The 14310-nt window shown below is 42.7% G+C and overlaps 1 protein-coding gene across 3 annotated transcripts in view; it reads left to right on the top strand.

Annotated features, from left to right (window-relative positions):
* Positions 1–14310, top strand: part of PI4KA (phosphatidylinositol 4-kinase alpha) — a gene marked incomplete at its 5' end in the record, with an annotated part of 146792 nt that overhangs the window by 96782 nt on the left and 35700 nt on the right. For all 3 annotated transcript variants that reach the window (XM_084245811.1, XM_084245812.1, XM_084245813.1), the window contains 8 exons: positions 1994–2102; positions 2470–2606; positions 2795–2928; positions 5830–5912; positions 11803–11873; positions 11957–12081; positions 13234–13315; positions 13565–13648. In XM_084245811.1, coding sequence (XP_084101937.1) covers positions 1994–2102; positions 2470–2606; positions 2795–2928; positions 5830–5912; positions 11803–11873; positions 11957–12081; positions 13234–13315; positions 13565–13648 — 825 coding nt within the window. The remainder of the gene's footprint in view (positions 1–1993; positions 2103–2469; positions 2607–2794; positions 2929–5829; positions 5913–11802; positions 11874–11956; positions 12082–13233; positions 13316–13564; positions 13649–14310) is intronic.

Genomic DNA, 14310 nt, shown 5'->3' with positions numbered 1-14310 from the left:
GACTGGTGCTCAGAACAATCAATACTCTGTAAACATTAGCTATTACCACTTCCATAGTGTACATTTTTATTGACAGAAAGGATCAGGAAGGAGAGGCAGCCAGCTTTTAACATTGGAAACAGGAGGAGGTGGAAAGCTTTCATTTATTATGCTCTATATACTTTATTGGAATTTCTTTTCTATGATTACGCAACTTTTGTTATTTTCAAACCAAAACCAATAATGTTTCCTGTATATTTGGATTTCTGGTCAGGTAACCCATTACTGAAAAAACTAGATTTTAGCCCTTCTTGCCACTTTTCACAGTTTTGGACCTATTCTTCATTAAAGGTACATGATTTGGGTCCCCATGGTAAAGCGGACCCCTCTGTCACACATACTCCATTGCTTCTTTTCCAGGTTCAAATAGTGTTGCCTCATAGATATCTTTTCTAACTTTTTATTTTGAGATTTTTAAATATATGGAAGAATTGAATAAAGGATATTCAAATACTACCTTCTTAGATAAAACGGTTTTTGCCATTTGTGCATACTTCCGCCTGCATGTTTTGGGGGAGGAGAGTCTCTTCCTGAAGTGTTTGAAAGTGTGTGACACTTCAACACTGGGCACAGGAGCCACTGTCTCTTAAGAGGAAGGGTCTTGTCTCTGCTTTGTGTCTCTGTTACATTGGGAAGAGCACAGTCTTAGATATCGATCCTCTGGTCAAGTCAGACTTCCTCATGACTACTTTGATAGCTTTGCAAAAAATCTAGGATCCAGTCGAGATTCATGATTTGCATTTGTTTTTTTTTTTTTCATCTTTTGTCTTCTTTACCCATTTCATTCTTTTCCCCCTGACCTTGATCTTGTTAGGAGAAAGCCCGTCAGTTATCTTTTGTAACCCTTTCTTCAGCTTTTGCCTCTACTGACTTGGGGCCAGACCAGAGCCCCATCATCTAAAGATCCTTTTCTAGACACTCCTGCCTCCTTTCTGTCTTCCCTGAAGTGCAGCAATGTCTCTGAACAGGATAGTTACCAGCCACAGCCATCCCATGACTTTTGTCTCCGCATACTTCAGAGCACTTGTAGTTCCTTTTATGATTCCACAGTAGGCTTCCCTTCCCTTTGGATTAGCACATTCTCAGCTGGCACAGTTGCCAGGAATTGTCAGAGCAGGGGGAAACCCACAGGGTACTTCCAGCCCCATATCCTCAGGAGAACACCAAGAATCTCAGTCACGGGGAAAGTCCCTAGTCAGAGGTAGATTTTTGAGAGTCACTTTGTCTTGTGCCAGTAGTACCTTGGGTCTCCCACTCACTTGTGGTCTGTTATCCCATTGAGAGTGAAATATTCTGGAAGCCTGACCTTGAACACTGACCCAAGACTGTGGCCTAGGAACCTCTGTCATGCTTCCACTGTTACGTGGGCCTCGTCCCAGGCAGGTACATCACTTCAAAGGCAGTCAGTCCCACAGCCTGTTATTATACCTACCATCCTTGGCCACTGGCAAGCTGAAAACCTTTTATCAACTGTGCTCTTGTGGCTCTTGCTTCCTGCCTGAGCTACATTTGTCCACTGCTGCCTTCTCCAGCATTTTCTACCTCTCAGCACTTTCCCAGAGTGCTCCCTACATTCTTAGGTCTCTCTGAGTGATTGACTCCCTAAGGGCACAATGTTTTGGTAGCTTTCAAGGAGAAACTGCTCTTTTCCCACACAGCATGTTGCAAACCTTGAGCTAGCACCTGCACCCTCTCTCTGATTGTGGAAGGAACACTTCTATGGAAGAACTCTAGGAAGTACAGACAACTTTAAAGCAGAATATTTGATCCTCAATGTTGACCAAGTGGTGAACTTACCAAGAAGTGTTGGTCACTGCTCAGTGAGCCTTTTCCTACCAAGTCTGATTCTAGGAGAATGCTGTTGGAAAATGAGTCTTGTTGATTTCACCTTTGTTGATTTTGGAGTTGCATGAGCAATTAACCTCTTTTTCTCCTTCTCCCCTTGGCACATCAGCTTACCCGACGGTTGCCACCCATCAAGGAAGCTAAGCCTCGGTTGCAGAAGCTCTTCCGGGATTTTTGGCTGTATTCTGTACTGATGGGATTTGCTGTGGAGGGGTCAGGTAGGGTATGTGTGCTGTCCTAGGAAAGAAGTGCAGAGTGAAAAATAGGCGCTGTAGAACTCAACCTGGTGATGAATGTGCTGCACACCTTCAAATTCAGTTGAAATACAGTTGTTCCTTTCCTACAAGTATTCACAGATGATGCACTTCCCAGATGTAGTTTGGGTTCTAAGAATGCCACATATCTTAGGGAAAACTTGCTCAGGTTAGGTGACAGACACGTTTCTATGCCCTGTTTTAGGATAACTGGCTCAAACAAAGGATGATGTTGTTACAGATTGTCAATGTTGATGCCAATGAGAAGCATGACAATGCTTCTCAAAGCAGGACAGTCTTGCTAGTCTCACACATACGCTCTCTCTTGCAGGACTCTGGCCGGAAGAGTGGTATGAGGGGGTCTGTGAAATAGCCACCAAGTCCCCCCTGCTTACCTTTCCCAGCAAAGAACCGCTGCGGTCCGTTCTCCAGTATAATTCAGCGATGAAAAATGACACAGTCACCCCTGTAAGGATGTCCTGCTAAGGACAGATGATGCAGGGCAGGGGTTTTGCAAGATCTCTAGAACAATAAGAACACATCCTTTTGTTATCCTTGTTGACATGTGTTTATCCTTGGGGTGCATGTCTCCTGGAGGAAGGTGGTCTTCCCCTAAAATGTTCTACTTGAGCTTTCAAACATCCCTTATCTTCCAGGCTGAACTGAGTGAACTCCGAAGCACCATCATCAACCTTCTGGACCCTGCCCCTGAAGTGTCTGCCCTTATCAACAAGCTGGACTTCGCCATGTCCACCTATCTCTTGTCTGTTTACCGGCTGGAATATATGAGGTAGACAAGTCTTTGCCTCCCTGTACATCTACAGTTGAGCTGATTTTAAATTGTTTGTGTCTTTTAGGCGTAGAACATTTTTCAGTTCTTCCCAAGACATGTAAACTTTATTTAGAAGAACCAAATACACAAAAACACTCTTCTTTTCTTATGTGCTCCTGCCTCCTGAGCACCAAACGTCATGTCTAAGAACAACCTGTTTTCACCCCTGTTTTCAAAACTGTTTTCACCCCTATCACCTCCATAGAGAGTAAGCTTCTAAGCAGTCACAATAGATTTTAAACTCAGCTTACTTGACTGGGCAAGAACACTAATTAGGAACCAACCCCGACTGAGAATAGGATAACAGTTGAATACAGACAGCAAATGGGAAGTTGGAAAGGGCCTGCTTCAGAATAATCCCACAGGGTAGCCTGACTCTCAGGAAGCATCTGTAGCCACAGCAAACATAACAGCTGCAATAATTGTTATGATCAGTAATTGTCATCATGACAATACCAGCATTTACATGGAGTGAGTACTTACGCTATGCCAGGCACTGTACTGTGTGTATTGATTCGCTCTCTAGCAAACCTGTGAGGTAGGTTCTATTACATACCCATTTTGCAGATGAGGAAACTGAGACACTAAGCAGTTAAGTAAGTTGCCCAGGGTAAAATAGTCCCTGATTTGTGCTGAGGTCCAAAAAGACTTTTCAGCACTGTGCCTGGCTGTCTATAGTAAAGGAAGGCTGGAAGAAGCATCCAGGATGCTCATACCCCAGCTGTCTGCTGCTGCCAGTGTGGGTGCTCCAAACCTACTGTGGTAAGGCTGATGGCACCACTGGGTTGCTTCCAAATACACTAAGCTACCGACTGATACTTCCCTGTCACCAATAAAGCTCACATTACACTGAGCCTATTTAAGTGCACCAGATTGGTGCAGTAAATCATTAGAATAATGCCCTTCTCAAATTGTTTGAAAAATAAAATGTTATTCTTGCAAGGAGGGCTATTTGGAGACACCACTATTTTAACGTTTATTTGATGTCATGAAACTCTGTGGTAAAGGGAGTTTACTTGGAAGCTCAATATATAAAATAGATTAAGGCTGATTTACTTAATTGGGAATTAATCTTTACCCCTGAACTTTTTCCTTGACTCTCAGCAGCTCCAGGGAGCCACAACAGAGCAGAATTTGAAAACTAGTGACATCTTTTCTCCAGTGTCACATAGAGCCAAGGGAATTTTGACTTTCTTGCTTTTCTCATTTTTCCCACTTAGTTACAAAAGTCACAGGAGAACATTACATAAAACCTTGGAAATATATAAAGGGAAAACAAGCCACTGATCTTACCACGATCCTCTACAGCACCATCCCCTACAGTTCCCACTAGCATGTATGACTGCTAGCTTTCAAATGTGCCCAGATCCTCTCAACCTTGTGTGCCTCATGTTTCTACAGACAAGGCTGCCTTCTCCTCCTCCTCCCACCTCTGTGCCTGTGAAAGGCAGTCTCAGGTTCTCAAGACAGGCTCTTTCTTGACAGAATAGTTGGATGACAGAAGAGACCAAAGGGTCTGTCTAAAGGCAGCTCCCAGACCTCAATTCCTAATTCGGGCTGCCTGCCAGGCCCCTGAAAGTACTCTTGTTAGTTTGGAAAAGCAACCCAAAACCTTTATTCAAAGGTTTAGAATCCCAGCCATTAGTTATTGAGAGAGCTTTTAACCAACAAAGTGGAAAATGTGAGAAATTACATTAAAGCTATGTGCAGGGGTTAAAGTCTCAGCACTATCAAGCTTTTACCATCCACTGCAGTATGCATTTGATCCGTGGCTAGGGAGCTAACCCACATGGTGCAGCAATGCTATCTGTCTCCGGTCTCGCTTGCTGCTCCCCTCAGCAATGTATTTCAGTAGATCTGCCTGTTCTGCTTCCCACTCTGTCTCTGTTGAATCCTCTCTCCCCCAACTCCCCCGAACCTTTGGCCTAGACCCCAATTCTTCTATGCGTAAATAAATAAGTCTTAAAAAAAAAAAAAAAAAGGAAGACAAAAATGCATGTACCCCCTGGCCTGTTCTGCTGAGGCTTAACCCTTTAGAGGTTGGTGCAGAAGTTCCTAATGCACTGTGCTGAGCAATAGCCCACACTGTCTTAGCAGAGCCCCCCAAGCCCTGAACATCCCCCCCTTCACAGAGGCCATGGCTCAAGAGTATGCATTTCTTTCATTTTCTTCAAGGCTAAAGACATTTTTTACTATAAAAGTAAAAATGTCCATATTTATAAAACAAAAAACCAACCAAACAAACAAACAAAAAAACAACACTGGGGTGGTATATAAGGTGTTTAAGGTGAAAAATACAAATATCACTTTCCTAGCCCTAAGGTCAGAGATGCCCAATGTTGATAGTCTCTTACTTTTCCTTCCAGAACTTTCTATGCATATGCAAGCATATATATCCTCAACATATACAAGGCACATTGAGTCCTTTAGGAAAACTATCAGTGGGGTCATGCTATACCTGTATCTTCTGTACCATTCTTTTTTTCACCTAGCAGTAATCGTATTTTTCTGTATAGCACATAGAGCTAACTCTCGTTTGGTGACTGTGTGATGTGCCCGCAAATGGTACATATACTTAGGTCTAGCAGATCCATCTTCTGTTACTGGATATTCAGCCAGTGAGGTTAGAAGAGTCTTATGTGTGTAATCCTTAATGTGGGTTGCTGCGTGGAACTGTGTGGGAATATTATGACAGATGGTGGACAACTGCCCTCCAGAAAGCCCATATCAGCATTTGCCCCTTTGGAGTGACATAGTGCATCTATTTCTCATGACGTCACAGTTGTGGGCAGTATCAAATCTGTGATAGGAAAAGACCTGGAATTTTCAAACTTTACTCAAAGTTGTTCTCCTTGTTAGGGTACTACGTTCAACAGATCCTGACCGCTTCCAGGTCATGTTCTGCTACTTTGAGGATAAAGCTATTCAGAAAGACAAGTCTGGTAAGTTTATTATTGTGGTACTTGCATGATGAATTGAACTTTAATAATATAAAGGAAGTGCTATTCTCTGTTTTCTCTCTGTGTGGAGAAAATAGTTTATGAAGCTGAACACTGTTGAGAAGATCGGTGTAAAACATGTGACCTTAATGTATGTATTTCTAGCTCTGCCAACTACAAGGGTTTAAGAAGAAAAGGAGCATCACTCCTACCCATTATAGGTGCTCAAGGAGGCTCTAATGCCAAGATTTTGGTCCCTGAAGGGAACTCTGCTAAAAGGATCCTGGGCTCCTTGGATGATTGCTGATCTCCTGAAGCACCTGAAGCAACTTATTGCCAGGAAGCTGTCATATTTTTCAAATATCTGAAGCAGGCTGAGAGGATCAAGAATTGGTTTAAAGGATCTCCTAGGGGAGAAATGATCAGATTTTGAATGTTAATACAATATTCTTACTATTTTGCTTAACTGAGACAAGTTTTAGACTACAAAATTGAGTTCACATGATTCTCCAAAAAGAGCAAAGTTTATATAAAAGTAAAGATAATTATTACCAAAGCAGGACAGATATTCTAGGATACACACACACACACACACACACTTACACACACACACTTATATTATCCATATTGTAAATATATATATGTGTGTGTTTTCCATCATGTATTTGTGAAGTAGTTATTTATCTTGTATAAGCACAAAAGAGCCACACCATCTAGAAAGAGGCCCAGTACCTGCAGTGGGATCAGGCCTCATCTTGGAGAATGACCAGGTAGGAAGGGTTCCCTGCAGGTGATGGGTTGGGGGATTCCACAGAGCACCCAGTTAACGATTCTGGGTTGTCCAAGGGCTCCACAAAGAGTTTGCTGCAAGGAACCTGTTCCTCAAAATGAGGGGCTCCACACCCCAGCAGTCCCGCCCATTATGAAGTGTCTCTACTCAAGGCTGTGAACATTTCCAGTGATGCCATCAGGTCAGGCCAGAATGTCAGGATCGCAGGTCAGTACCTATGGGTGACTTGTTGAAGGGCTGCATCACATCTGGGAAAGTTACAGAATACAAAAATCTGTATGAAACCTAAAGAGTCAAAAGTCCCGTGACACAAATGTCCTCAGACCCTGAATGTACAGAGCATCTCAGCTGGAACCAGCCCTGATTAAGAGGATCAGGTCCCTAGCAAGACAGAAAAATAATTGAAACTCTGGGGTAGTATAAAAATACTACAGTTTCCCCAGTCCTAGTGAGGCAAACATAAGAATAGGAATAAAAGTTAAAAGATATTCAGATAGAGACAGCAAAGAAGAAACATTAAATGCTTGGTATAGGCAGTGTTGGACCAGTTTTGGTATAAGGATACTTACTGATACATTTTATTTATTTATATTTTATATATACTTTACATCTTTCTTCATTTTTGTACAATGTGTGCTTTCTCTTCTCAGGTGTCTTCCCCAAATAATTCCCATCACCAGTTCACCCGTGCACCATCACCGTAGTCCCTTGTGTTCTTCCCTCCCCTGTTTTGATCCCTCTCCCTCCCCTTCCCTTGCAGAGTGTCTCTGATTTATATTACCTGTTAATTTTGTTTCTTAATTTATTATAATTAGTTTTTTTTTCCTGATCCCCTATTTGGTTCCCCTACATTCCTCCTATAAGTGAAACCATATGATACTTTTCTTTTTCTTTCTGGCTTATTTCACTGGGCATAATCCCTTCCAGCTCCATCCGTGTTGCTGCAAATGGCATGAGTTTTTGTTTTTTTTTTTTTTTTTTTTTTTGCTGAGTAATATTCCATTGTGTGTATGTACTACATCTTGATCTAGTCATCTATTTTGGGATATTTGGCTTGTTTCAGTATCTTACCTATTGCTAATAGTACTGCAGTAAACATAGGGGTGTAAGTATCCTCTTGAATTAATGTTTTTGTGTCCTTTGGGTAGATCCCTAGGAGTGGAATTGCTGGGTCACATGGAAGTTCCATTTTTAGTAGTTTGAGGAACTTCCACACAGCTTTCCATAGTGGTTGGACCATTTTGCATTTCCACCAGCCGTGTAGCAGGGTTCCTTTTTCTCCACATCCTTGCCAACATTTGTTGTTTCCTGTTTTTTTAATATGTGCCATTCTCACTGGTGAAAGGTGGTATCTCATTGTGGTTTTGATTTTTGTTTCCCTGATTACCAGTGATGTTGAACATTTTTTTATATGCCTGTTGACCATTTGTACTTCCTCTTTGGAGAAGTATCATTTTAGCTCTTTTGCCCTTTTTTTGACAGATTGTTTACTTTGTTTTTGTTGAATCATGTGAACTCTTTGTAGATCTTTGTGATCAGTCCCTTATTGATTCTGGTACATTTTAGCAGCATTGTATTGGTCTGTGTGTTGATTTATAAGGTATTTGAAATTTAAGAGAGTTGAAATACTAGACCCATATTTTAATTAATTGCTTAGAAGAATTGGATTATATTTGCTATCATGTTTAAATATTTGAGCTCCACAAAATTTTGATTAATTAATTGTATAGGTAAATATGTAGATTACTGATGGATAATTCTTAAGATTACTAAATTTAGTATTAATAAAAGTCAATTAGTAGAAAGGGGTTCATTCCTTGCCAGGAGTCTTTTGTACACTAATTCTATCAATTTGTTCTTGCCAGTGGAAAACCAATCTTCAGATACTTCTAGTAGCTTTTTTTTCTTTTGTCTAAAAATGGATCCTTAATTTTTTTTTAATCACCCCAGGGACTCTGAGATGCTGCTTCATAGAAGACTTTTGTCCTATAAGTCCTTTGTAGAACGCTTTACACTCCCACACAATAGTCAGGAAATTATTTGTTTGCTTTTTTTTTTTTTGCCTGGGAGTCATGGAGTTGGCAAGGGAGGGCAGTGTGAGATTCTGGAACCTCCCTCTGCTGGCAGTGGGGGTCAGGACTGGAGTGAGGAGGAAAGACCAGGGTGCAGGCAGACAGTTTCTATGGATGGACAAAACTTGTCCCTTTAGGGATGCAAGATACAGGAGAGAGGGAGCCCCATGCTCAGAGGGTCTCACATATATCCCAGAACCCCTTAGGGTTATAGTGGGGTTGACCGCTGGCTGAACTGTTCATTAATTCACTCCATTCATCCACTCAGTGTTTATTTGGCAGCTATTTTGTGCTGAACAGTTGAGGTACCCATTAATATTCTCTGGTTCTTAGAAGGAGAGCAGGCAAGAAGAAATTTGAGCCCGCCAACTGCTAGACATTTAAGAATCTATAGTATTTTGCCAACCTTCTAATGGGAATAGCTATAAACTGAATCGAATACCTTTCTGAAGCTAGATGTCTCACCTCTCATTCTCTCCTGAGCTCTGTTTTTATGTTGCTGAGTCATCAGAGGAAATCAAATTGCCCTGGAGGTTGATTTTCTCTTATACACACACACTGTACTCTTCCACATAATTTTGAATGAATTAATGTGTTTTTGATCTGAGTGTGGTACTTAGGTTAAACCAATAAATAGGTACCTGTTGAATTTACTTCCCACCTTTTCCCTCCTAAAGCATGAAAGGTGAGAAAGAAATGTCTTTGTGTGTATATGTTACTCATGAATTTTCAGAACTGATCAGGAAAGACATAAACATCTAGCAGCACTCATAGTGGGGCCTTGGCTCTTCCTCTGTACAGGCGTTAGTTAAGCCTCCATGTGTTCCTGCAATACAAGCAGGTGAGCACAAGCATCTGCTGCTCACCTGCCAGCTGCCCAGTTATTCAATACACCATTAATCCAGGGCCAACCTTCAGCGCAGAAAGGAAAGTGACTCTGCAGTTGCTACTATGTGATAATGATTGGCATCTGACCACTACCTAATTGTTATTTATTGGGAACATATAGTTTCATTTTTAAGAGCTATATGTAAAAATGATACTCTAAATGTATATGCTCCTCAAAATAAGATTTCACCCTCAAAACCCAGCCTTTTAGAAAGCAACCTGTCTCTAGCTTTGGGCATTTGTCTAGGTCACAGTGATCGCTTTTTACGTTTATGAGAACTGTTGGAGTCCATTTATCTTCATAAAAAATACCTATGAGATACTTACTTATGTTTCAGACTCTGCTGAGCTGGGCTGCAGAGGTATAGTACCTGCCTGAGCTCTCAGCCCTGCTGGCCTTGCAACCATGTTATTTAGCTATGCCAGATAAGGACATTGGGTAAGGTGGAAGCATTGTGTAGGATCAGTTGGCATTTATAACAGTTCTTTCATCTGCACTATTCTCACAGTGTGCAGTTGCTTTTTAAAATCTGCTTTGTACCCCAGTAGCAAGAAGCACGCCCACTGCCCAGATTTTGTTTTCTAAATATCATTCTTCAATAAAAGGAATGAGGGCTCCAGAGGGAAATGATTGATTCTAGGGAGGGTTGAGGCAGGGAAAAATGCAAGGTAAACCTGGGGCACCTTGTAGCACCAGAAAATAAGATTGTGCTTAAAAAAAAAAAAAAAAAGAAAAAGTATGTAAACATGTCACAAAGACAAAGGAGCCAGCCTGAAAGGACTCCCATTGTCCAAAGATGGAATAATTTGAACATCAAAATAAAGGGTGATATTATTGGATGAACCCAGTGATTGCAATAAGCATCTATGAGTCCACATTGATTGATGGGTCAATGATTGAATAAATAAAACATGAAGAAAGAAGAACAGATGTTCTTTATAGAATTCTCGTTATTGAAAGTGGAAAGAATGAGGGTAATAGAAAATCCCTGTGAGAACCATAGTAACTTCTAGAAGCAGAGACATCCCTTCCCCCAATTGATGATTAGTTTAGTTGGACAGAAGTTTAAAGAGAAATGCATATCCTCAAGTATCTTCCCCAAAATATTTCCCAATTTACTGTGGTGGTTTGAACTTAAGCCCACAGATTCTCTTCAGGAGATGGTTATTTAATTCACACATTCCCAAATGTGGACTGGCTCAGTGATTTTTTTTTTTAAAGATTTATTTTATTTATACAAGAGCCGGGGTACAGGCCAGATGTGCGGGAGGGTGAGAGGATTCACCAGAGACAGAGCTGGGAACAGAACAGGCAGACTGACGAAGTACACTGTTGAGGGGAGCAGTGGGCGAGACAGGAGAGGTCTGCTTGCCATGTGGGATTCTCGCTGGTGGGGATTGAACCGGCACTACAGAGGCTGCGGACAGCTTCATAGCGCTGTGCTCAACCACCTGCGCCACCAGGGAGGCCCTCAGTAATTTGTTTTTAAAGTTTAAAGCCAGAGAGTTTTTAAAAAGTAGAGAATGGGAAGGGAGAAATGTTGACTGGATAGTGAGAAACCTGGCAGACAGCACTGTACCTAAGCAGTCAAGGTCAGCTTCACCAGCACTGGGGGATTCTGTTTTCACACATACCCCAATAAGGTGTGACAAGAAGGGACTTCATCTCTGTGGAGTTTTCCCAGAAGTCCTGTAGTCTGAGTCTAATCATAAGCAAGCATCACACAAACCTAAGTTGAGGGACATACTACAAAATACCTGGGTTCTTCAGAAGTGTCAAGATCATAAGAGTCAAGTACAGACTGAAGAGTCAGCACACATAAGGGGAGAGCAAGGAGACATGATAAGTAAATTACATATGGCATCCTGAAACAGTAAAGGGACATTGGTGGGAAAAAGGGAAGTCCAAGTAAAGCCTGAAGTTTAGGTGGTAGTGTTGGATCAATGTCTGTTACTTACTTCTGATAAAAGAGATGCTAATGGAGGAAGCTGGAGAAAGAGTCTGTGGGAACTCTTGTTTTCTCTGCAATTCCAAAAGAAAGGAAAAATCACTTCCAAACAAAATGTTTGAAAGTATCGATACCTGGAATAGCCCCCTTTCTGTGGTTGCTCCTGACCAGAAGAAACCCCCTCTGCGTTTCAGGGATGATGCAGTGTGTGATTGCCGTCGCAGACAAAGTATTTGATGCCTTCCTGAACATGATGGCTGATAAAGTAAGCCTTGTTGGAGTACAAGTATGGTGCTGCCAGGGACATGGAGAAGGCGTCTGTTGTACCTGTCTCTTCTGACTCTTCAGGCAAAGACCAAGGAGAATGAAGAGGAGCTGGAGCGACATGCACAGTTTCTCCTGGTGAACTTCAACCACATTCACAAGAGGATACGGAGGGTGGCGGACAAGTATCTATCTGGTCTGGTAGATAAGTAAGCTTGTTTTCCTTTCAGTGCTCCGTGTGTGTGTGTGTGTGTGTGTGTGTGTGTGTATAAACTTCTAGATTTGAATAAAGAGAATAATCATCTTTAGTTAATCAGCCCTGGGAAAAAATGGAGTCAGAATTAAAACTCTCAAAGGGCAAGGTAGCCTCTCAAAGAATATTGGTGAGTTTGTTGCAGAGCTTGAATTTTAGTCCCCAGAGCTCCACTTATTCTGAATTGTCAGTGTTACTTAGCAGTACACCTCCTGGTCAGAGGGTAATATCCCTGTATTTTTGAACTCCACCCTTTTTGGTGAGTCTTCGCTCACCCACACCTGGTGCAGACCCTCTCTGGGAGCTCACAACCATCCAAAGTACTGTGTTTTGGCTTAGGACCAAGACAGAGGGCTAAGGAAGAAAAGCCCACATTGACCCTTTCCAACTCTAGGCTTTCTGCTGGGCACCAAAACAGGCTCTCATCAGTCATGCCCTGCCATAGACAGGAACCCTCAAAGGTGGACTGGGGTAGCCTTTCTGTAGTGTGAAGGCGAAAGGCAGCAAATAGCCATGCTGGGCCTGCCCACAGCTCCCTACAGGTGTGCAGGAGTTCTGGAACCTGCTGTGATGCTGGTGTGTAGGATCTAGGCAGAGTCAGAGGGCACAACCAGCATGTGTGTGGTGTCTGAGCTGGGCCTCTCAAGCAGTGGACCATGATGAACCACAACTGTGCAGACACAGACCATCTCAGCCCTGGGGAGTAGCTTCTTTTCTTTATCCTAGCCTATCATACAAATACTCCCAATTCTCTACTTGTGCCACGATGTGGAAGAAAATAGTTGGGAGCCTTGGTTGAAATTGAAGATGATCACTGAAGGGATCATCTTAGCAGCCTTAATATCAGTGCGGTTTTCCTAGTGCATAACCATGCCAAGTTGGGAATAGGTTGCTTAGGGCTGTCTCTGACAATGTTTGGCCCAAGGAGTGGGACTGACAGGGGTCTGGGAACCACTGGACTGGGCACCCAGCTTCAGAGCCTCATGACCTGTTCTGACTCTCAGCTGGGCAAGAGAAGGTGGGGCTCACCCTCCTAGGTAGCTCTTTAAGGAATGCAGCTTCCTTGGAGTTTTGGCTCCTGTGCCCTGAGAAGTGGCTCTTTGTGCAGATTTCCTCACTTGCTTTGGAGCGGGACAGTGCTGAAGACCATGCTGGACATCCTACAGACACTGTCACTGTCTCTGAGCGCAGTGAGTATCCCCGCCCACCACATACCTGATCCTGATTTGTTCTACAAGTGGCCAAACTGGGGCTGGGAGTTCCACATTCCACTGGACCTTTCCCTGTAAGCTACAGCAGGTTTGGAGGCCGTTAGAGCTGACAGTGGTGACAGGTAGGGAGGGGGACATGTTCTGCCACCCAGCATTGGCAAGAGGCACAACTTGCAGCGGCCGCTCATGTGAGTTGGTTTGGAAGAGGGAGTCTTGTTGTGCTTTCAGGATATTCACAAGGATCAACCTTACTACGACATCCCTGATGCCCCCTACCGGATCACTGTTCCTGACACTTATGAAGCCCGAGAGGTATGCTGGAAGGGTCACTTTCACTGCCATCTTGTGAGTTTGTCTGGGCTGGCACATTCTGTATGTTACGTCAATCAATTCCCAGTAGATTGCAGAGTGAACGATGTAGGTCCCATCCTATAGTTGAGGACACTGCAGTTCTGCATCAAGGTGCTGACTCACTCCCAGGTTTATCTGCCGTGCTTGCTCTTACTGCTCAGCCATGCTAAGTCAACTGCTCTTCGTGGTCCAGCTACACAAGAGGTTTTTAGCTACTGTCAGTTGCTAGCATCTCAAGGCTGCATTGAGCACACATGACTTTCATATGAGCCTCACTGCTCCAAGGTGTGCCTCTTTGTGATCATGGTAGAGTAACATGGCTGGCTTTGTTCTGTCCCGTGGGAAAGGGAATAGATATAACAGTTCCTTAATTAATGTCATTTCATTCAACATTGTTTCATGATACACTAGTGAGGGAAAAAAAACAATTCCGGCTTAATGTTGAGTAAACTTTTATTTGAGGACCTTTTTTTCATTATAGATTGTTTGACTTAAAGTTCATTTTCCAAGAACCTACCAATGATGTTAAGTGAGGACTTTCCTGTTACTGTCAGAACATAGTTACTTATTTGCTAGGGGTGCTGTAGTAAAGTGGCACAGACTGGGTGGCTTAAACTACGGAA

This window comes from Talpa europaea (genome assembly GCF_964194135.1).
Source record: "Talpa europaea genome assembly, chromosome: 10".
Taxonomy (NCBI): Eukaryota; Metazoa; Chordata; class Mammalia; order Eulipotyphla; family Talpidae; genus Talpa; species Talpa europaea.
The sequence above is the reverse complement of the archived record's forward strand: the minus strand, read 5'-3'. Positions and strand labels throughout refer to the sequence as shown.